Source organism: Bos indicus, chromosome 22 (assembly GCF_029378745.1).
Source record: "Bos indicus isolate NIAB-ARS_2022 breed Sahiwal x Tharparkar chromosome 22, NIAB-ARS_B.indTharparkar_mat_pri_1.0, whole genome shotgun sequence".
NCBI lineage: Eukaryota > Metazoa > Chordata > Mammalia > Artiodactyla > Bovidae > Bos > Bos indicus.
In genome coordinates this window covers 27,045,140-27,070,321 of record NC_091781.1, presented here as the reverse complement: position 1 = coordinate 27,070,321, position 25,182 = coordinate 27,045,140, and the positions used below count along the sequence as shown (strand labels likewise).

The window sequence follows — 25,182 nt, the reverse complement described above, 5'->3', positions numbered from 1 at the left end:
CCCAGGGAAGATACAGGTAAAAAAAAAAAAAATATATATATATATATATATATATATATATATATTCAAAGAGAGAAAAAAACTGAAAATGAAAGAAGTGAAAGAGCAAGAAGTATGAAAAAAAGAACACACAGAATATAATGACAGGAATAAAACCAACCACTGCCATTATAAAAACAGAAAGCAAAAGAATAAGCCATGCATTAAATGACACATCATCAATTTATTAATGGCTTGTGGCAGTGGGGGAAGACTACTACCACATTATTAGAACATCTGCATTCTAATTTCGGAATAACTGAGGTGTAAAGAACTAAAAGAAATCTCAGAACCAAGGTAATGATGATATGCATTATATACGAAACATGGCAAAAACAAAGGAAGACAGACTAGTAAAAAGAAAGAAAAAGTAGAAAATGGTCTAAATATGCATCAGGAAGATAAAGACTAAATTAGGTCTCTGGTCTCAATTCTAAATTCCCAGCTAAAGAGCATGTGATTTCCTCAGGATGGGACATGGGTTCACCCTGGTCCAATTAACATGGTACAGACTTTGTCTCCAGAGCCAGACCTCATGGGGGTTGCACTGAAGGTCATCGTGAGCTGGCCAAAACTGCCATGGAGGTCAAAGATATGTTACATTCTTTTCTTTCTCACTGTCTTTGTTCCTTTATATTTTCAGATTTGTTAGATGTAATTTTCTAATTTCAATGTTCTGCCAGAGCAAAGGTCGTGACTGACAATTTGTTCATACTCTTTTTAGTTCTAACATAGTACAAAGCACAGAGTAACTAATGAGTAAACACATCCTTAACTAGATTATTTTTCCTCCCTTAAGCAGAATCCTTACAAAACAGTCAAACAGAAAACAGGCATGCACACACACACCACATTCATACACACACACACACACTTTAAACTCTGCTTTGTACAGTATATAGAGATAAAAAACATTGAATTAATTTCTCAGCCTATTTCCTTAATTAATAAAAATCCTCATACTGTTTCTGAAATCCAAAATGACCACACAAAGTCAGTTATATGTTTTTAAATGTTGGATTTGTTACATGTGTAAACATACACTTACAGGCAAACTGGAGCTTAGCTTCTCTGCTGACAATTGTCCCGACTGAATTTGTGGCAAAGCATTGATAATTTCCTGTATCCCAATTTCTGTTGGGGTTAATAACCACAAGATTTCCTCTTATCAGCTTATAACGATACTCCATACTCAAATCAATATCGCTTCCATTCAGCTGCCATCTGTAAAACAAATGTCCAGGATTTCTCCCTTAGTATAATTAAAAAAAAAAAAAAAACCTACATTATAGAGAATCTACTTTAAACATCAGCTCTCTTATGAATGAAAGGGGACAAATATATCATTCAATTGTTATATAACTGGAAATCAAAGATGCCCCAGTTTAAAAAAAAAAAAACAGAAACAAAAGGTTAAATTATAGTAGAAAGCACAATAGAGTAGTATCTAAAAGCTGAAAGTTTTCAAGATTTTCTGAAGAGGAGAAAATAATTTAGTTTGTTCACTAGGGGGAAAATTAGTCTAGGTCTGCATAGGCAAAGATGAAGTAGAAAGTTGAGGTAATTATCTCATACACTTCAGGCCAGTCTCATGCTGCCGATGGAGGAGGGGGAAGCACATTTCTTTGATTTACCCAGACTGACTGAGCACATTTAATAAATTAATTGGGTAAGTGTTCAACCATCCATTTCAATTTGTCTGGGTAAAAACCTGTCCCCAAGGCACCTTCGGCTCGTCTAAGCCATCACAGAGCTATTTACTAAATGGTACACTGTGGTACAAGACCCTAAATGCCACCCAGAGGGTCGGAAACGGTAAAGGCACTAACCTGAGAGCCGTATTTATCAATGGGAAGCCAAAAGAGAAAAACAAAGTAGTTGGTTTTTAAATAAGAGTTTTTAAACAGAAAAACCAGAATTTTTTTAAACAGTCAGCACACCAGACACATCAAAGTAAAAAGTAGACATTACGTTTAAAAACTCATTAAATACCCCGCAATCTCAAGAGCACATCCATTGTACAAAGCCATCGACCTGCCAGAAGGCTTGATTTTATAAGAAAATTACACTGGTATCGGGTCTATAAATTTAAGGGTAATATGGCAACAATCATCTCAATTCCTCTTTATAATAACTTTCAGAAAATGGGTAATAAAACACCCATTTCACAGATGAGAATTTCAATAAAACAGCTTAGTGAGCTGTTGTCAACTTTCTCCAAACTCTTAATTACAGATCAGAACTACTATCCATTTGAATTCTGGCCCAGAGATTTTTAACCATGTCACGGGTCATATAAAAACTGTATTAATACACAAAATGTTTAACCTGGAAATAGTAGCATTGTGAAAGCACATAAAGTATTGTGAAATGTGAACATTATCACAAATAAAAGTGCATGAAGTTAAAGGAAATATCACATAGCTGTGAAAAATGTATGAGATTTTGTAAACATAGAAAAGCCTTACAAAGGTGAAAACTTTTTTGCAAAATGCAGTTCAATATTATGTATATAAAGTATTTAAAGATATAAAGTAATATTAAGGAAGTATTAAACATGTTTTTAAATGTATAAAAACAAAACACTTCAAGTTTAAGGTATTTTAGAGTTTTCACGGAGGGAAAAGTGTGAAGAGGTTACAGGGCAAACACTGGAAATTGAGCTTTTTAGGTTTGATTTTGTAAACCAAATAGTGTTTTTATGTGGTATTCATCATTATACTTGCCTCTATGTTTGTATCATTTTCTATACCTGAAAGAGCAGGACATTTAAAAAAAATTAATGCTAAGAAATGAATAAATTTAAAAGTTTAGTTTCTATTGATCAAAGTAGTATTGTATCATTTGCTCAACTTAAAAATTAAGACTTCCTTGATTTTTTTTTTCTGTATTCACATACAAGACTCCTAGGTTTAAAGCAACATTCTGAAATTAAGAGGAAAATCTGGAGGCCTCAAGTCTTTTCTTTTGAGCTGAAAAGAACAAAATGTTAAAGAAATAGAAAAACGCCATAACTGCTTTCTCATTTGTGGCAGACTTTTGCTATTGGTTTGATTTTGCTTGGCTTGTACAGTAACTCCCTTATGATCCTTCCCAAGGCAAGTCTATATTTGCATGTGTCTTTTAGATTACTTTCTTCTATTCGGACTTTAATCCTGCCCCTAGAATTTTGAAGTGGGACTGTAAACACCTATTACCCCTTCTTCATTTGATTCCTGCCCAAATCCTAGAACTATGGAAACTCAGAAAAGGAAATTAAGGAAAACTGTTCATCCACATTCTTTCTTAATACTCTGCACTCTTGATATACAAGGTGGTCTGCAGATGGTCATGAGCACCCTAATTATCATCCAAGAGTATGCTTTAAATGCAGAATCTTAGACTCTATCCAGGTCTACTAAACCAGAAAATGGCATCCTAGTGAGAGTTGCCAGTGTTTAATAGGCCCATTCCAGTTTGGAAGAACTGGTCTATAATATCCCCAAGAAGTAACCATGGACGGCCTATGAGGGACATAGATAAGAGTTACCCAATCTTGATTTATCCCATTCCATTTTCAAGAACTCTTATTAGAAAAATCAACCCTCCTTCCTTCTTTCCTTCTTCATTCTACCCTTCTTCCCTCTCGCCCTTCATCCCTTCATCCTTTCTTGGCAAAAAAATATTTGAAAGGTAAGAGAAAAGTGTTAGTTGCTCAGTCGTGTCCCACTCTTTGTGACCCCATGAACTGTAGCCCACCAGATTCCTCTGTCCATGGGATTCTCTAGGCAAAAGTACTGGAGTGGGTTGCCATTCCCTTCTCCAGGGGATCTTCTAGACCCAAGGATTAAACCCAGGTCTCCCACAATGCAAGCAGATTCTTTACCATCTGAGCCACCTCTGAGTGCCTATGTGTCCAGGCTCTAAGGAAGGGGTGAAAAAGCTCCTTCATGGAGCTTACACTGTGCGAGAAGCCGTTTTTCTGTTTCTCAGTTCCTGTCCCTCCCCCCGTGTCTAGCCTAGTCTCTATCCAACCCTACCATTAACAGCAGAATGAACAGAAATGAGATTCATAACCAAGTGCTCCTTGGTTTATGGGTTGAACTCATTGTGTGACCATGAGCAATTAACCAAACTCCATTAAACCTAAGATTTCAACATGTAAAATGAAGACAGTATCATCTTCCCCACATGGTTGTTCTATCAATTTAATTACAAACCGCTGAGAAAAGAAGTAAAACAAAGGTGAAGGAAAAAAGGAAAGATATACCCATCTGAAGGCACAGTTCCAAAGAATAGCAAGCAGACATAAGAAAACATTCCTAAGTGATCAATGAAAAGAAATAGAGGAAAACAATAGAATGGGACAGATTAGAGATCTCTTCAAGAAAATTAGAGATACCAAGGGAATATTTCATGCAATGATAGGCACAATAAAGGACAGAAACAGTATGGACCTAACAGAAGCAGAAGATATTAATAAGAGGTGACAAGAATACACAGAAACTATACAAAAAAGATCTTCATGACCCAGATAACCATGATGGTGTGATCACTCCCAAGACCCAGATATCCTGGAATGCAAAGTCAACTGCACCCTAGGAAGCATCACTACCAACAGCTAGTGGAGGTGATGGAATTACAGCTGAGCTATTTCAAATCCTAAAAGATGATGCTGTGAAAGTGCTGCACTCACTATGCCAGCAATTATGGAAAACTCATCAGTGGCCACAGGACTGGAATAGGTCACTTTTCATTGGCATCTCAAAGAAAGGCAATGCCAAAGAACATTCATACTGCCACACAATTGCCCTCATTTCACAAGCTTGAAAAGTAATGCTCAAAATTCTCCAAGCTAGGCTTCAACAATACATGAACTGAGACTGTCCAGATGCTCAAACTGGATTTAGAAAAGGAAGAGGAACCAGAGATCAAATTGCCAACATCCGTTCAATTGTAGAAAAAGTAAGAGAATTCCACAAAAACATCTACTTCTGCTTCATTGACTATGCTTAAGCTCTTGAGTGCGTGGATCACAACAAATTGTGGAAAATTCTTAAAGACATGGGAATACCAGACAACCTTACCTGCCTCCTGAGAAATCTCTATGCAGGTCAAGAAGTTACAGTTAGAATGGGACATGGAACAACAGACTGGTTCCAAATTGGGAAAGGAGTATGTAAAGGCTGTATATTGTCAACCTGCTTATTTAACTTATATGCAGAGTACATTATGCAAAATGCCAGGGTGGATGAAGCACAAGCTGGAATCAAGATTGCTAGGAGAAATTCCAATAACCTCAGATATTCAGATGACACCATCCTTATGTTAGAAAGGGAAGAGGAACTAAAGGGCCTCTTGATAAAGGTGAAAGAGGAGACTGAAAAAGCTGCCTTAAAACTCAACATTCAGAAAATGAAGATTATGGCATCCAGTCCCATCACTTCATGGCGAATAGAAGAGGAAACCATGGAAACAGTGATAGACTTTATTTTCTTGGTCTCCCAAATCACTGCAGATGGTGACTGTGGCCATGAAATTAAAAGATGCCTGCTCCTTGGAAGAAAAGCTATAACAAACCTAGATAGCATATTAAAGAGCAGAGACATTACTTTGCCAACAAAGCCCCATATAGCCAAATCTATGATTTTTCCAGTAGCCATGAATGGATGTGAGAGTTGGACTATAAAAATAGCTGAGCACCAAAGAATGGATGCTTTTGAACTGTGGTGTTGGAGAAGACTCTTGAGAGTGTCTTGGACTTCAAGGAGATCAAACAAGTCAATTCTAAAGGAAATCAACCCTGAATATTCATTGGAAGGACTGATGCTGAAGCTGAAGCTCCAATACCTTGGCCACCTGATTCGAAGAGCTGACTCTTTAGAAAATACCCTGATGCTGGGAAAGACTTAAGGCAGGAGGAGAAGGGTATGACAGAAGACAAGATGGTTGGATGGGATCACTGACAGCTGACAATGAGCTTGAGCAAGCTCTGGGAGATAGTAAAGAACAGGGAAGCCTGGCATGCTGCAGTCCATGGGGTTGCAAAGAGTCAGACACAACTGAGCAACTGAACAACAACAACCATCAATCAATCAATTTATTTAAACAGTGTATATAAAACCAGTGGCTCATGGTAGTCATCCAACAAATAGGCAGGCGCCAGTGTTAACATGGGAGGGCTTTCCATCCAAATCTGCAAGTCCATCCATTTGCTTTGTTTTTCTTTTCTTCTATCCTCATAGAGCGTATGCTGGTTAAATGCAACCTGTGTGATTCAATGCTTTGGGTCATCTCTTCTCATGTGGCATGAACTGTGTCTTCCACATATGGTCTGTCTGCATTTGTACCTGACTTAGAAGTCAGTGAAACGCGGGACAAAACACATGCTGGGCTTGACCTTCAGAGAATAAATCTGACAGTAAATCACAAGTAGGTGGGCTGAATTTTTAAGCTGCAAACAGTTTGCTAGTTACTAAGTTATTTGACGGCTTGTGGAGGAAGAAGGGAGAACTCCTCTACATGCAAAGCAGGAAAAATGCAGTTAATTTCACACACTTTTGAATGGAGAACTCTCATGACAAATGGTACTTGTGGCTTTGTTATCTACAAAGAACAGTGTGTATCAAGGAAAAAAGGTTTCAGCTCCACAGTCTAGAATGTTTATGGCCTGATGAAGCGTGCCTGATGGCTTCATTTGAAAATTCTGTTTTCGTGTTTAGCTGATGAAAAATAAAGGTACAATGGCTATGTGGCAAATTGTAAAGATAAATAAAAATATATAGAAGCACTTCTTCTTGTCTATTTAATAGCTGGAAAGATTTAAGAGATCATAAAATATGTGGGAAAACACCTTATTTCAGTAAGCATCTAAGATGTAAAAGCTATCATATCTCTCAGTTTTGACTGAAGAGCCAAAATGGAAAACATTTCTTACATTATGCATGAATGTTTCTTACTTATGTTATCTCACTCTTTGTCATATACACACAATCTCTAAATTATTTTACTGTGCAAAAAGACCAAAACTGCTCTTGTACATATGTTTCTGCTGTAACAAAATTATAACTGCGTTTGTTTTAGTAAACTCATCAGAGTGAAGATATACTTGAGATACTCAGAAGATGGTTAATTTTCTTTTAACAAAGCAATATAATTATGTCTCTCCTTCTTAGTATTATTCATCATTAAATGGAACCCATCCCCCGGTGATATAAAATTTCTCAATATCTTATTATACATGGGTTGCTTTTCTTCTTGCTAAAAATATGTTGATTCAAAAGGGTTGTTTTTAAACTCTGCAATGTGTAAGCAACCCGTGAGCCTGGGCATCCAAGTGTTATTTTATTCTGAGAAAATAGTGCACTTCACTTCCTAATACAGAAATTTATTTCAGAATATTTTCAATACAATCTTTTGTATAAGAAATAATCAGGAAAATTGAAGGCACACAAACATACTCCTTCCACAAAGAATGTGTCTAATAAACCTACAAATTAGACTACATTTCTTTGGAGTAAATTGTAATCCAACTGTCCAGAGTTCGTAAACATCATGCACAGTGGTAAGACAGCAACAGGTAAATGGTGCATTTAGATCATAAATTTGGGAAGCTTTCAGAAGCAGACACTGCCTTTTAGCTTTGAACATGCACAATCCTTTGTGAAAGTTAAAAATGTCTACTTTTATGAAGGGATTTTGAAGTTCCTTAGGACTTTAAAGTCTCAGAATGAAATACTTTTTGAAATATGGAAATCATTTAAAACTTCATAAAAGTAAAATCTGCATATTCCAATTTCATTCCGAAAAGCTTCATGCAGTGATTTGGAGCAAAAGAAGACAGCTCTGGGGCTCTGGGGGTGATGTACACTAGCATTTCAATCATATAACATTTACACTGTGCTCTGGAAGCAGACTAACCTTGTAGCTTTCGTTCAGTGGTAAATGTCACAAGATTAAGTACCTTTGCATACTCATCATCTTGTAATGCTCTTGAATGATCTTGTAAGATCACTGTCAGCTTTCAGTGTTCAAACACTCATTCTACATGAATTAGGATTTGCTTTTAGAATCCACAAGTGAGAAATGGTTTAATTTTCATATTTCACAACTCTGATTCTCAAGCAATAGGCTCTCAACCCCTTTAACTGCTTGATGTGGAACTTATATGTGAATTAAGGTCAATAACTCGAGGTTCAGATTCTGGAAGAAGTTGCAGTTCCAGAAGAAGTCCTGGACCACTTACTCTGCCAGCTGACCTGAGGTAGCATGAATTAGATCGGTCCATTTCTAAATTTCAGTTACACACTCTATACAACAGGAAGCTGTTACTGGCCTACAATTTCTTTAAGACAGTGTACAGGCCCTTGGGTTAACAGGTTTTGAATCTTAAGTATAAAGCATAAGGTGGGGATATTTCAACTGGGAGTTAATAGTTTTAAATGATGGAAACAGTAATTGTGACTTCTAAGAAATAACAGAATCATCAATCATGGGGAGTATATGAATCACTACCTTCCAATACAGAGAACAAAATATGTGTAAGATTCTGTGTATGTTTGTGTGCAAACAAAAGTTTATGTAACAATGAGTAAATTAACATAAAAAGACTAGATTCTAAGTGTCGAAAGGTATTTTCAAACCATAAGGCACGCTATCCATCACTGCTGAATTCCTACCATCAGTCATAACAGGTAGGTGAGCATACTGGGTGCTCACAGAAGTTTCCTGAATGAAGTAATCTTATTCTACCCTCTAACCTAGCCATCCTAGCCTCCATACAGTCATCCCTCTCACTGTGGTCATCCATATTATCAATAAATATCTCAAAGACAGGGAATGAATGTATAATTATTTTCACTACCATCCAGTTATTATTTATTTACCATACTAGTTATTATTGGATATGGCAACCTCTTTACACAAAACCACACTAGTATGGAATGAGAATCATGAAGATAAACATAGACATATCTTGTTGTCAGTTTAATTTAAGGCACTAAATCCTAACTTGGATCTTCCACTAAAACTCTGAAATAAAAGGTTAGAGAATATCACCCTTTGAAATTGAAACTAACAAAACTCAGTGACAAAAAATTGAGTGACAATCAGGTAGTTTCAAAATAATCTCAGGATGTAATTCATCTCATGGTTGACTGTATTATCCTTCAAGGTATCTACACCAACTTATAAAGTTTGGTCAGGAAAAATGGAAACATAAACAATATTCTGGAGAAAAACAAATGCTACATATTAGAGTTTGATGAAAAACCAAGAAAAAAGCAAAATAATTTACTAAATTCTTTAAGAAGCTGGGGCTGGGTTTTGAAAATATGCCCACATTAAACACTTGTTAAATCAACAGGCAATACTTTATTTAGGGTTTGACAGGAAAATTAGGAATTTAATCACAGAAGCAATTTGTGGTTGTGGATGCAGCTTTCAAGTTAATAAGCAAATGCATTTGTGTTCAAATGCAATGTTTGTTAATATGTTTACTGAAGTGATGAGAATAATTGCAGCCCTTGAAGAATGAATGCCTGAATTTGCATATTCAATACTTTATCCAAAAATAACTAGTTAGGCTTCAGCAATAATTAGTGACGATACAAATGAGTTAAACTGTGATGCTGTGTTTTTAAAAATGAATTTCTAAAATGTGTTTCATGACAGAGATTCCCACTCATTGATAAATTTTAATCATATACAATAAAAAAAGACATAAGAAGAGATGAGACCTACACTGGGATTAAAAACAATTTAACTCCTCAGTTTATACAGGTAAAGCCTAGCTCAGACTGACCAGTGATTACCTTTATATTACGCTGAGAAGAATCAAAGAAGATGGCTGAGCTTTCTGCATCTCTGCTTTCCTTTCAGCTTTTACTGGCAGCATCTTTCTCATTCTCCTCTGGACAGACCATGCCTCCCAGGACCCAGGCATGGCCACTGAGACCATTCCTACTTTCAGGCCTTAGAGATTAGTTAGTTGTATAACTGTGATCCAGTTGATATAACTAGTGTTTGATCAGTATCTGTTTTCCTTCCTTCTTGCCTCATGACAAAAACATAACAACAACAAAAATATGTTAATTTTTCAACTACCATCTTTAATATCTAAAACCTAACCTCTACATTTCTCCTGGGTTCTGACTACTGACAGTATTAGCTGTGTTTTTATTTCATGTTTTTCTGACACCTTTCAGAGCTTTTGGTAACACTAATAGGAAATATTTCCTCTTTTTCTAGTTAACATTTTGTGGAGGATGTAAGTAGACCTAGGCAGTCATCTTTGCCATTTCAAGGGCAATCTGTCTTAAAATAGAGCCATTAAGAAGGGCTCAATCCAAATTTAAGAATATCCTATAGAAGCAACTATAGATTGCTTTTGTTCCTGTGATGCTTCATGACACTCTTGACTCCTGAAATAAAACCTAATCCCAAACTGTTTCTGTTTCTTCCCAGTTAACTTCATCCCATTTCTTCATTCATGCCACCGATTTACTTTTCACTACCACCCTGTAGAAAAGAAATGCAAAAAAGCAAAATGGCTGTCTGGGGAGGCCTTACAAATAGCTGTGAAAAGAAGAGAAGCCAAAAGCAAAGGAGAAAAGGAAAGACATTAGCATCTGAATGCAGAGTTCCAAGAATAGCAAGAAGAGAAAAGAAAGCCTTCCTCAGCAATCAATGCAAAGAAATAGAGGAAAACAACAGAATGGGAAAGCCTAGAGATCTCTTCAAGAAAATTAGAGATACCAAGGGAACATTTCATGCAAAGATGGGCTCGATAAAGGACAGAAATGGTATGGAACTAACAGAAGCAGAAGATATTAAGAAGAGGTGGCAAAAATACACAGAAGAACTGTACAAAAAAGATCTTCACAACCCAGATAATCACGATGGTGTGATCACTGACCTACAGCCAGACATCCTGGAATGTGAAGTTAAGTGGGCCTTAGAAAGCAGCACTACAAACAAAGCGAGTGGAGGTGATGGAATTCCAGTTGAGCTATTTAAAATCCTGAAAGATGATGCTGTGAAAGTGCTGCACTCAATGTGTCAGCAAATTTGGAAAACTCAGCAGTGGCCACAGGACTGGAAAAGGTCAGTTTTCATTCCAATCCCAAAGAAAGGCAATGCCAAAGAATGCTCAAACTACCACACAACTGCACTCATTTCACACTTTAGTAAAGTAATGCTCAAAATTCTCCAAGCAAGTGTTCAGCAATACATAAACCGTGAACTTCCAGATGTTCAAGCTGGTTTTAGAAAAGGTAGAGGAACCAGAGATCAAATTGCCAACATCCACAGGATCATGGAAAAAGCAAGAGAGTTCCAGAAAAGCATCTATTTCTGCTTTATTGACTATGCCAAAGCCTTTGACTGTGTGGATCACAATAAACTGTGGAAAATTCTGAAAGAGATGGGAATACCAGACCACCTGATCTGTCTCTTGAGAAATTTGTATGCAGGTCAGGAAGCAACAGTTAGAACTGGACATGGAACAACAGACTAGTTCCAAATAGGAGAAGGAGTACGTCAAGGCTGTATACTGTCACCCTGCTTATTTAACTTCTATGCAGAGTTCATCATGAGAAACACTGGACTGGAAGAAGCACAAGCTGGAATCAAGATTGCTGGGAGAGATATCAATAACCTCAGATATGCAGATGACACCACCCTTATGGCAGAAAGTGAAGAGGAACTCAAAAGCCTCTTGATGAAAGTGAAAGAAGAGAGTGAAAAAGTTGGCTTCAAGCTCAACATTCAGAAAACGAAGATCATGGTATCCGGTCCCATCACTTCATGGGAAATAGATGGGGCAACAGTGGAAACAGTGTCAGATTTTATTTTTTGGGCTCCAAAATCACTGCAGATGGTGGTTGCAGCCATGAAATTAAAAGACGCTTACTCCTTGGAAGGAAAGTTATGACCAACCTAGATTGCATATTCAAAAGCAGAGACATTACTTTGCCAACAAAGGTCCGTCTAGTCAAGGCTATGGTTTTTCCAGTGGTCATGTATGGATGTGAGAGTTGGACTGTGAAGAAGGCTGAGCGCCAAAGAATTGATGCCTTTGAAGTATGGTGTTGGAGAAGACTCTTGAGAGTCCCTTGGACTGCAAGGAGATCCAACCAGTGCATTCTGAAGGAGATCAGCCCTGGGATTTCTTTGGAAGGAATGATGCTAAAGCTGAAACTCTAGTCCTTTGGCCACCTCATGCGAAGAGTTGACTCATTGGAAAAGACTCTGATGCTGGGAGGGATTGGGGGCAGGAGGAGAAGGAGACGACAGAGGATGAGATGGCTGGATGGCATCACTGACTCGATGGACATGAGTCTGAGTGAACTCTGGGAGTTGGTGATGGACAGGGAGGCCTGGTGTGCTGCAGTTCATGGGGTCGCAAAGATTCAGACATGACTGAGCGACTGAACTGAACTGATTTGCTAAGCATTTTGAATGAAGGATGAAGAAAGAACTGTCTTCACCTTAAGGGAGTTACATTCAACCAGGCAAGTACACTTCATTTTAGTAAACTTAATAATACAGGAAGGCATAGGTAAAATAGGCAGTGCATGGTGGGAACACGGAACCCAGCTCTGAGGGTATCGAGAAGGCTTCATGGGAGAGATGGTAGCATAGTGAAGTTTAAAATGCCTACCTCTACTTGCCATCAGGCACCACAGAAATTCTTTGTACTTAGTGTTTGCAATCATTTCAATCATGTAAACATTTCACTGCTCTTAGTAAAAGTGACTGTGGGTTTGGGGACCACAGCTTATCAGCTAGAGAAGTCGGGATGCCAAGGGAAGTTGAGCGTGAGGATAAACAGAGAATTGAGCCTAGTAACCTGGCAGAATGCACTGTATCTCCTTAGGACCAAGAGACTTTAGAAGAATAAAGGGGCAAACTGCATATAATCAAAGATATACTAAATACAGTCCTACTGTATTAATATAATGTATCACATCCTATATATAATACATAGGCTATGGATGCTCTACCCTATAAACTGTATGTGGTCCCATGTACAGTGTTACATTTGTGTGTCTGCAAGGATGTGTGTTTTTAGATAACAAGTAAACACCTTACATTTACTCCCTGGATAAATGATGGCCAGAAATTAGTCCATTATTATTATTTTTTCTTTCTTATACTGGATGCGCTTAGTAGAATTCCAATAAATTAAACACATGAGAGCTAACTCCATTACAGCAAACGCTACTTAAAAGGGAGAAACTACCGCCTGAAAATCTGCATTTTGCAGTGCTATGTAGTCCTTACAATGTGTATATCCAAGAGTCTTCCCCTGTACTTCATTAAAATTGCTTACTTATTATATAAAGCTAGAAGAGAATTATATTCTGGTTGCTTCCTTGTGCTGAGAATAAAACAGAACATTTATAGAAAAGCTGTGGATCCAACAAGGATCAAAGTAGAGCACTGCTGTCCAACAGAACTTTCTGCAAGCACAGAAATGTCCATTTGTGTGTCCAGTACAGTAGCTATTAGCTACGTGTGGCTACTGAGCACTGGAAATGAGGCTGCTATGACTGAGGAACTGAATTCTTGGTTGAACTGATTTAAACATACGTGGACACATTTGGCTACTGGCTACCATACTGGACGGCACAGCCTGTTAAGTCTTGAGCCAGACTAAATGTTGTAAACACAAAACCCACATGGCCCACATTCACATTTAAGGCTTATCATCTTTGGCCTTTACTATGTTTAAAAAGTGAGAGTCAACATTAGAAATACAGAGAATCAAAAAAAGAAAATTTCTGTTTTAAACATCTCTTGAAAAGGTTTTGTAGTAGTGGACCAGGGTTCCTGGATGATAACAACTGGCCAGTGCTCAGAAGCAATCATGACCACTGGATGGACTTCTGGCTAAACGTGGGCCAGTCTCTCGTCATGATTCGATGTGTCTACATGTTATTAAGGGCCGCCTCTTCTAGTTTGTTACTTGCCTGGTCCCCACTGACATTTCCATATTAAACCCTGGTCAGTCCAATATGTGCCTTGTAATGATGAATGGCATTAGTTGAAGTGACCAGGGAACTTCTTATTTGGGGTCTTTCATCTTAGCAAATGATGGGCAAATTTAACCCTATGAGAAGTCAGAGAAAATCCTTCCCATTTAAAAAATGTTATTAATACTTCCTCAGGGCAACCTCTTTCAGCATCATCAGCAATTACAACCAGACTGAATACTAATTAACCTTTAAACATAGGCTTTGGGGCTCAAGCGGGAAGAGGCAAAAGAAAGAATAAAATTCTCAATTAAACCCTAAGATGAGTAATTTCTCTTGAGAATTTCTGAACTTTTAGATTTCTAATATGGCCAATTAAGAGTTCTTTTTATCCAGTGGGATAATAACAAACACAAGATCTCTCATCAGAAAAGTTTGCCTCAGTCTACAAGACAGGATCTGGGCTTTCAAAAGGATATTCCTTTACAAGACTCTTAGACTTTACTCTGAGTCTTAGAGAATGTGTTTGGGTTGCTTTTAATTTACATTTTCACATGAACTGTTAATTTCCTCCTTGATATCTTTCTTTTACCCTCCCTTCTTCCCTTCCCTCATTCTTTCCTCCCTCCCTCCCTTTTCTCTTTCTTATCTATGTGCTTGTATTTATAAATACTTACAAAAACATATCCTTTCTCTAAATTAATGTAAAAAAAAAAAAATCCCCATGTTAGATGGCTCAGATGGTAAAGTATCTGCCTGCAATTCAGAAGACTCGGGTTCAATCCCTAGACTGGGAAGATCCCCTGGAGAATGAAATGGCTACCCACTCCAGTATTCCTGCTTGGAGAATTTGATGGACAGAGGAGCCTGGTAGGCTAGAGTCCATAGGATGGCAAAGAGTTGGACACGACTGAGCAACTAACACTGTCTTTCACTTTTAAAGTCATTACCTATTTGCACTATTTATTCATAATTTTTAAAGGATAGCAGAAAATAAGAACCAGCACGTGTATTTTCTTCTGGAACAGGTAAAGGAATAATGCAGGATATTACTTGGTTGACTATTAAAATCAAAAACTAGGAGAAAAATCAGGCCATAAGTGAAGGTGTTGTCTAAGCAAAGAGGCGGACATGACTGAGCGACTGAACTGAAGTAGATGAGGTATAATTGCAGCCCACTGTAGTCTATAATCCCATCTACTCATCAGCATAATTACTGATTCAGATAACATGGTAATATGGAATCATTGCTTATTATAGAAAAGCCTAATATTTTCACAGGGAAAGGAGGTTTCCTCATGTTTTTTCTAGGTCTCAATTTCTAGTAACTCTAATGTGAAATTTTATACTGGTCAGAAGTTTTAACTTCAGAGTATCTTTAGAGCAATAATGAAAGTGTTTTCTATTTACCTATAAACCAAATATTTTAAAACAATACCTAGCATGTAAAATTTCTTCATTTATCAAACTTAAAACTGATTAATTAATTTCAGTCACACATCTATTTTCAGGTACAGATTTGTTTCTAAATGCAACATATAGTCTCAGGACATACAATAAAACATAAAAAGTACTGTGCAAATGACAGAACTTTGTCAACATTTTATACATGTTATCAGTTTATTTAAACACATATATCATGTCTATACAATAGCATTTTGAAAACACTTGGTACTTTAATTGTATTTACTCTAATTGTAATACACTGGCATTAAAATAAGTACCTGATAAATAAATAAACACAACAAAAAGATATTTCTGAATTTCTAAGCTCAAGACTTCTTGCTGTTTGATTACTTTACCAACATAATTAATCTATTCATTTAGAAATAAAATCCTACGTGACTATATCTTATATCTTGACAAGTTTTCAACTGAACAGATTCATCACCAAATTATTCATAAGATAAAATGCCAGGAAATAATTTTACTGACAACAACCAAAAAAAAAAAAAAAAAAACCAGCCCACGCATCAGTCATTCACATGTATTCTTTAAAATATTTACAGTCATATCTAAAAGGATAATCTTCCATTTCAGGGAGAAACAAACAGATGCATTTAGAAAGTGTTAGAATGTCCTACAAAAACGCTGGTGAAAATGTTTTCAGGACAATGTCCTAATTAAGTGGATCTGTTCATCTTCCCTCCAAAGAAGAAAATATTTCCACCTGTTGCAGGTACGGTGTCTGATTAACTGACCAAGCTCATAAAATAGTTTTTTGTTTGATTTTAAATCATGTTGACAACTTTTCTTATTTCTATAGGTTAAGGAAAAGGCAGAGAGAAGAAAATCTTCTATCACCTCAGCCAATTCTGACCAGTAACCAGGATCATTACAATTATTGTGTTGAAAATACTCAACAGGTGCTCAATATATACGCTGTTGAGTACTGCTGACAGAAACTGATTTTTACTTGCAAATGCAAAAATACAAAGGTCTACCTTCTAACCTAAGCTTGAGCCAAGTTAACAATGATTGTTGGCTACTATTATCAACATGGGTTAAGAGAACAATAGGAGTTCAATAAGATCTACATCACTACTCAAAACACTAAGAATTTCATTAATAAAGGCTGAAGTCTGCTTGTCCTTCAGGTTATAGAAAAGGTTTTGCCAAGCGAAGTTGACTGTAAACAGGGAGTTTGAGACAAACGCTTGCAGTACTCAAAAGAGCATGCTGTTTTCAAGGTGCCTCCGGCACTTTCTCATAACCATTTAAATAAAAGCAGCATATCCTGTTTATAAATAATTCATCTCTTCATTAATGTGGGTCCCCTGAGAACCCTAAAAGTAAAAATTGTTAATCCTGTATTATTTAATAAAGTATATACCCATCACATCCAAATAAACTATCATCATCTCACCAAATATTATATTTTTATCTTAAGGTGATGGGAGTTCAGTTTTGTTTTGTTTTTTTTTTCTGTTTTTCCTTATACCTTTCTGTGTTGCTGGAAGGTTTCTAGTGAACAGGTTATTATTTATATTATTTGAAAAATGTATACTTTCACATGAAAAAAATACAATAAAATTTATCTTCTCTTCAAGAACAGTTAGTATGACTTTAGTAGGAACGTAGTTTATTCTTCTACACTGTATGAACCTTCTAACACATACTCAGTAAAATAATAAAGGAAGAAGGATAGACGCGGTTACCTTTTTCTAAAGAAAAACTGTGATTGCTACATACTTTTACAACATATTTAATTTCATTCCTACAATGGATGTGTTCCCCAAAACTACATGTAAATCCAAGTTTATACATTAATTTCTACCACAAATCAAATGAAAAGACATTGCTTATTTAAGAGACTCTATCATGTTTTCTTTAATCAAGAATTCTTACTGTAAAGTAAACAATCAATCAAATATACAAAATATGGACCCAAAGTTTAGGTATGACTGTTGAATAAAGCTTCATGTATTATAACTTACTGATAGCATAAGTATACTGAAGCAAAAAAAATAAGTTCACAGTTGCCAAATTGCTTTTTTTTTTTAATATGGATTTTCAAACTTTTTCCACTGTACCTGTAATGAGGTGAAGGGTTGCCTCGTGCTTCACAATTTAAAGTTATTTTTTTATCCTCTGAGCCAACAGGAAAAATGCTGTTGCTGGGTTCTTTGACAAACACTGGGCCCTGTAAGAGCAGCTCACCTATATGGGTAGAGGACATCCAAAAAATAATCATAATAAGTAAAAGGTACTGTACCAGCTGCACTCTAGAATCAAAGAAGAAAAGCAACCAACCAGTGTCTCTAGTGCTGTTTTTTAAAAAAGGGAAGCAGACACCGCTTCTTCCCTTATCCACAAAGATGCTCTGCAGGCACTGCTTTGTTGACAAGGCATCACTGAAGCTGTCCTTGCAACCTAGTAACACTTCTAAGAAAATGAAAATCACTATCAAAACCACTGCCATATTAATAAGATTACTTAAAAGAATAAATAAGGCTGTACTAATCATTTTTATAATATAAATTCTACCTAAATTATCATTGGTGAATTACCTGGTCTAGGAAGTCTCTCTGTCATAAGCCTCTTTACAAAACTAAAGCTGTATTCAAAATCACTTGAATCCCTGAGTATTGTCTTTCTCATAATACTTGCCACGAATGCAAATCTGAGTGTTGACAATGTCATTTTGCATTCCAACCTCAAAACGCTCAATATTTGGTAGGATTTCCATTTGATTACTAGCAAATTGAAGAGAAGGATACAACACTGAACAAGTGTCCTTTAAAAAGTGCTTTTACTTTGGTTAAGAGAACTTGAACTTCCTGAGAATTTCCACATATACACAACTAGAAACCTGTGTCTTTGTATGATGAATTTAAAAAGGAAAGAAATAATGCCATCACTAACAGCTTATGCCACTGCAATTGTATAATCATTGGCAGAGCATTCTGAAAACAAACACATTCACAGGAAAAAATATAAACACAACCAAACCCCTTACTCCTATTTTGAAATGCTCAGTAAAACTGCAGGAAAAAATAAATAACCAGACTAGGAGACAAAGAGAACCTCTGAAGAGATAACAAAGAAAATTAAATAGAAAAGCATTCAAAAAGCCTAGAAACAATTTAGGCTACCTAAGTAGTAATAGCATTATAACATTAACAAAAAATTTCCCATATTAACAGGAATAGTAAAATAACACACTACTGAAAATAATCATTGAAATGATGAAAAAGCCACAATGAAAGCCACCATGTGAACTCTACGTGTCCACATCTGTTCTGTAACTTTCACCACGCTTTAGGAGGTAAGTCCTGTAATTATTCCCAATGTACAGAAGAGAAGGGTTGAGTCCAAAAGTGGGTTTATGAAACATGCAAGTACACACAGCTTTTCAGAATGTGCAGTTGATGATAGAAACGGCAGTCTGGAGACTGTGCAGTCAAACGCCAAGCTTTGGCTGAATCTGAGCACTCTTCACTGAAACATCACTACACAGTTAACCCCTACTACGGCCCACAATGATTTAAGAAAGTTGTGGGCTGTCCTCAGAAGTCCCTGGTTTTTATTTACATATAAGGGGAAAATGTCACAAAGGGGAAAAAAGTCTTACTTTCCCTTTGGACAATCTCCAGAAGAAAGGGATTTTGAAACAGGTACTAAAGAAACAGCTCTTAATTAAAAAGAGCCAATGCTGTCATTTTCTTGAATTTCCCCCCTCAGTTTATTGCATAAAAGTAAAAAAAAAAAAAAAAGTGTATCATTAATAATATTTACTGTCTTAGAAATTTGAATATATTTCTGTCTGTTACAATGTCTGCCTGTATTTACAAAAAAAATAGATTTTTTCAGTGTTTTTTCTAGTGCAATGGCTTCTGAATATTTTGAGTGGCATATATTTTACTCATTTAGGAGATGGTATAGCAGTGCTGTCCTGACCAATTGATGCTTGCAGGGCTTGACAGCAATAATATATTAACATAATAGTGTATGTTTGAAACCAACAGGTAAGTTGGGGAAGCAAACCAACAAAAGGAAAATTGGGTATAGATAAAAAGGGTGATTTCAATGAAAAAGACAGGTGTTTGTAGAGAATCAACTTACAGTCACTAGGGTGAAGAAGGGTAAGAATAGATTAGGAGTTTGGGATTGATATATACACACTGCTATATTTAAAAAGATAACCAACAAGGACATACTGCTAAAGAAAGATAAATAGAGGTGTTTTTTAAAAAAATTTTCCTACAAGTGACCACAATGAAAACACAAACATTCATCATAATTTAGTAAAAGTCAAATTCCCAAATGATGTTCTAATTCTTCTCCAGAGACTGCTATTAATTTAAGGTGACAGTATTAAATAATTAGAAGCATTTCTTTCTGAGACCCTTTTGAAAGAGGGGTGATAACAGCTAATTTGCTAACATTTATGAGCCAGGCACTGTACTCAGCCATCCACAAGCCTTGTCTCCCTTATTCCCAGGCTGCATTTGCCGCACTGCCTACTTTCTGAGGTCCAGCTGCACCATCATCCTTGTCTTTGGCTCTGAGACACGCTGAATTTTGGGTTGACCTTCCTTCTTATTCTTGTGTTCTCATTTCCTTTTGTCATTCAGAACAGAGCATAAATGTCATCTTCTCAGCTTAAATAAGACTGCCCCTCCCCCAACTATGTCATGACTCACCCCTCACTTCCACCAGTCACAGACATCAGCTGTGTACCTCACTATCTATAAATATTAGACACATTTATATAAGTGCTTGCCATTTATTTTGTATCGAATTCATTGCTGCTTCTCCAACTCCTAGAGCATGGCAGCTATTCAATATCTGCTAAACAGGTGATTAAGATGAAGAAATTCTCGTAATAACGTAAGACAGATATTATTTTACAGCTGGTGAATGACAAAGTTAAGGTTTTAATTCCAGAGCTTATATTCTCACCTTATAGTTGTTCAGCCTCCCCAGAAGAAATGAGACCCAAAGAGGTTAAATAATCAACCACGGTAACACAGTTTTTGGCTGAGAAACCTGGGATCACAGCCCAATGGTCATATTCTTGGTTTGTTTCTCTTTCCATTAAACTACACTGTTCTAAATAGAGTCAAAGGTGAAAACTAACCATCAACTTGCTTTGTCAACTTTAGTATTTCCTGATGATGGTGTTCCCAGGTGGTGCTAGTGGTAAAGAACCTGTCTGCAAGGCAGGAGACATGGGTTTGATCATTGGGTCGGGAAGATCTGCTGGAGAAGGAAATAGCAACCCACTCCAGTAGTCTTGCCTGGGAAATCTCATGGACAGAAGAGCCTGGCAGGTTACAGTCCATGGGGTCGCAAAGAGTTGGACATGACTGAGCAATTGAGCACATAACATTTCCTGATGACACACTAGAGTTAACAGCCTCTGAGGCACATACCAGGCACTTCTGAAATTTAAGGCTCCTAAAGGCATTTCAGACCACCAGCAGCCATTCCCGAGTCTCCAACGACTCCTAAAATGTAAGTGCAAATAATAATCAAACATGACAGGCTGGTTCATGCTTTACATGAGAGACAAAGGCCTCTCAATCTTGTTTCCCCGGAATGAAATCGGTGATGAGAGATGCTGGGTTATAATATTCTAGTCTCCTGCTAGCAATATAAGCTTAAAAGGAAAAAAATTTCTGAGGTCTTCACTAACCTAAAGGAAATTATCCAACAGTTTCTTCAAAGCTAATTTTGATCCTCCAAAGGACAAAACCTTGACTATTTACACGTAACCAGCAGAAAGCAGTTTGACTGAAAACAGAAGAGGGTTTCATGCCTAAGTAAAGGGATTCAATGTAACATTTAGATTGATGCTAAACTTTACTTACTATGACAGGGCATTTTTTTTTTTTTTTTTTGATATGTTGGCCTGGCTCCTAAGCTCCATTTTAAGTTTACAACCTAAAATAAAGAGCATATAACATTTCCGAACGGGACTAATAAGTCGAAAAATCCAATCCTGAGGTGGTTTTTTTTTTCTTTCCCCCAAACACCCAGAGGCTATAAGGAATAACTGCCTTTGAATGTAAGTACAAGCATTATGAGCTCCTAAGGTAATGTCACTAAAAGATCAAACTGTGGCAAATCAATTCTAATGGTCATACTCTGTACAATTTTTATGAAGAATGACAGAGAGAAACAGACAAAGGATTGCAGGCAGTTGCATTACTTTTACTAGAAGAAATGAAAATCCTAAAAGACTGTAATGTTACTCCTGAAATTCACACAGAAAAGGAAAGCATATTCCCCATTTCCCCTGGCAGACTTGCACCATAGCTACACGGCACAATACAGGAGGAAATGGTCAATCCAAAAGGGAGCTAGGATGGTAGTGCTATCTAAGAAAGAATTTAACAGACAGTGGATCTAGAAAGGGATTTTCAATGTACTTAAAAGAGATACCCAACCTAAACAGAAGGATGTCTAGTGCAAGTCAGAGAAAGAAGAAAAATATATGCCACCAATGATACGAGATCTATAAAACAAGCCCTATTATTCCACAGGGAAGGACATTTGAGATGGAGAGAAACACTTTGTAGCCGTGGGACATCACCACTGATTTTGGCATTGGTGCCTTACAGCTAGAAAATGCTAGAAAAAAAGGCAAGCAATGATTGAAATACAATTTCATTAATATTCTTCCAAAGTCAGGAAAGGCCAAACATTTCAATAATTTCTTTAACAAATATCTGAATGCCAGACATGGGCACCACATGAAAAACCAGCTGTGGCAGATACTGTCTGCTGTCGACTCAACAGTTCTTCCGGAACTGTTTTCCCTGCCAACAGAACCCGCCTTTCACCTGAGATATGAAAAGCACCAGCTATGTTACCTTTCCAGACCTCTGCAGTTTCTGACTCTGGGGAGCAGGGCAGACAGCGGGGATTAACTATGAGACCAGGAACAACTGCAAAGGGGTTCATTAGTTTGCCAGGTCTGCCATAACAGAGTACCACAAACTGGGATGTTTAAGAAACAGAACTTAACTCATCTCACAGTCTGGAGACTAGGACTTTGAAATCAAGGTGTGGGCAGGGCTGAATTCTTCAGAGGGCCCTAAGATGAGTTCCAGGCCCATCTCCTTGGCTTGCAGGTGGCCACCTTCTCCCTGTGTCTCTTTACCACATCTTCCCTCTGTGTGCGTCTTTATGCCTGAATTCTAACCCCCCTTAATAAGGATACAGTCATAATGGATTAGGGTCTGCCCTGATGATCTCATCTTCAAAAATGATATCTACAATGACCCTGTGTCCAAATAAGGTCACTTTCTGAGGTCCTAAGGATTACAGCTTCAACATACAAATATTCAGGCAATACAATTCAACCAGTAACAAGTGCAGTGAAAGTTGCTCAGTCGTATCCACTCTTTGAGACCCCATGGACTACACAGTCCATGGAATTCTCTAGGCCAGAATACTGGAGTGGGTAGCCTTTCCCTTCTCCAGGGGATCTTCCCAATCCAGGGATCGAACCCAGGTATCCGACATTGTAGGCAGACTCTTTTCCAGCTAAGCCATAAGAGGTAGAGGAAAATCCACTAGGATCTTCTAGAAAAGAGCCCTCACATCCTTGAGCTCTTGAATCAATATGAACTATGTTAACTCTAAACATTATGTGTTGGGAAAATAAACCTTTAATGCATTGTTATCACCTGCAGCTGAATTTACTGTCAACCACACACTAAAAAAAGGGGGGGAGACAATACAGCATGCTTTAGATGAGAAAGGCCAATAAAATGCTTATGAAGAATAGCCAATTCATCCATTTTCCATATCGGAAATGCTATCAAGCAATTAGGTTAAAAGGAAAAATGTTGGAGCATGACATACATTTGGTGTAGTACAGCATGACACAGAAACTGATAAAAAATTCTTTAAATTGTAAGTTAACAGCTTACTACATGTTTTGCTCAATGTTTAGTTCATGCTTCATTCATACCCCAAATGGAAAAACTGCAAGGGAAGCAGTGCTCAATAGTTAGAGAATTAGAACTGAAAGCAGCTGTTTGAGCTTTACAAGTACTAGAAATAAATGTTCACATAAATGAATGTTCTTCCATAAAGTGGCAGATACCTTTCAATGCAGGAAAAAGTTTTTTAGCCAAAAATTGCATTTTTCCTCTCACTGCAACCTGCTTGTAAAAAAAAAAAAAAGTAATAAGGTTCATACCCAGACACATTTATGTACATAACAGTCATGTTTAAGGTTAAATATCTGGATTTTGGCACTTCAGTAAACCAATCACAGATTTTGATGTAAGATACCATCTATTTCACTGGATGGATTAACATTCAATATATAATATAGCTGAGTAATATTAGAGAACTTGGGTATATTTCTGAGAGAATATGATATTTTATCTTGATGCTTTTAATCCAATTGCTGTATTTCTGATTTGTGGAATATTCTTTACATTTGACAGATGTTTAAACAATGTACAGTCCTATGACAAGAAATAATGTATTGGGAACAAAACAAACATAGAGGAGATAGGTCGAAGTAGATTAAAATGTTTTCATAATACTGTCCCTTTCTTTATTTAAATACGTTATTGTCTTATGAATGTGAGTTCTAGTGCTTTTGAATGTCTCTGACATAGTTCCATAATACCCAGTCCATAATTATACCTTTCTTGATAGATGGCTTAATAGCAACTCAACATAATAAATATCTTATAATGCTATTGAAAGATACAGTGTGGAATGTGTACAGTACACTCAGGAGTACACAATTCACGGCTCATTTATTCAAAATGGAAAAAAAAAAAAAAACACTTATATCCCTGCTTTCTATTATACCAACTTCCACTGAATATCTTTGAAGTATGCAAATTCACAAGGTTCTCTCCAACCATGTTGAACTGAAAAGACTTCATTATTTCATTAATCAAATTAAAAAAAAAAAACAAACACATTTCTTTAGTAAACTTCTCTTGGAGAGTTTAACAGAGTTGGTTGTATTTGTGGTTTCTATTCTTTACCAAAGAGATTGGGTCAAGGCTCTCTGGGGCTCAGGCATGATTCTCCTTGTGTACTTTAATAAGGATGTTTCATATCAAACTCTAGTTGAAGGCTATTGTTTCTATGAAAAAATAATTATACAATAAAAAATTCCCTGTTATAAAATGGTTATAATGGAGAAGCTATTAAGAAGTAATATGAACCAGTGATTGCATTTTGTAGTATTTTTGCAGCTGTAATCTCATAAAGTCGAAGGGAGGATATTCTTTTCTTGCCTGCACATCAGCAAGCAGAAGCGGGAACGGTGTCTGTAAATATCTGAGTATATGAGATACAATCTAGTTCCCTCTTCCCACTTCTTTTCCCAAACAGGGACTTGCTTTTGTATTTCTAGACCATTAGTGGGGAATTAAACTGGGTTATCGGGTAGGTATAGAGATCAAAGAAAGTAAGACAATGAACAACCACTCCCAAAACTGTATCTGGAACTCTGGGGTCTTCTTGGGTGAGTCTCAGAGTTGCAGAAACATGAATAATTAAATAATTTTTCAAATTATTTTTCATTTGACCTACAACTTAGATTCACTTTCCATCGTGATTTATTGTAGATACAATGTGCATGTGTATATAATCACATACACAACTGATTAAAAAGTTTCTTGAAATAGTACTAATTCTTACTGCATGCAGAATCATAACAGTTTTTTCTATTTTATTCTATTTCATTTTCTACCCCTAA

The 25,182-nt window shown here is 36.8% G+C and overlaps 1 protein-coding gene across 4 annotated transcripts in view; it reads right to left on the bottom strand.

Moving 5' to 3' along the window:
• Nucleotides 1-25,182, bottom strand: part of CNTN3 (contactin 3) — a 402,840-nt gene that overhangs the window by 251,326 nt on the left and 126,332 nt on the right. For all 4 annotated transcript variants that reach the window (XM_070776321.1, XM_070776319.1, XM_070776322.1 and 1 more), the window contains exons 3-4: nt 17,528-17,654; nt 1,088-1,263 (exon numbers count right to left, since the gene is read on the bottom strand). In XM_070776321.1, the coding sequence (XP_070632422.1) occupies nt 1,088-1,263; nt 17,528-17,654 (303 nt within the window). The remainder of the gene's footprint in view (nt 1-1,087; nt 1,264-17,527; nt 17,655-25,182) is intronic.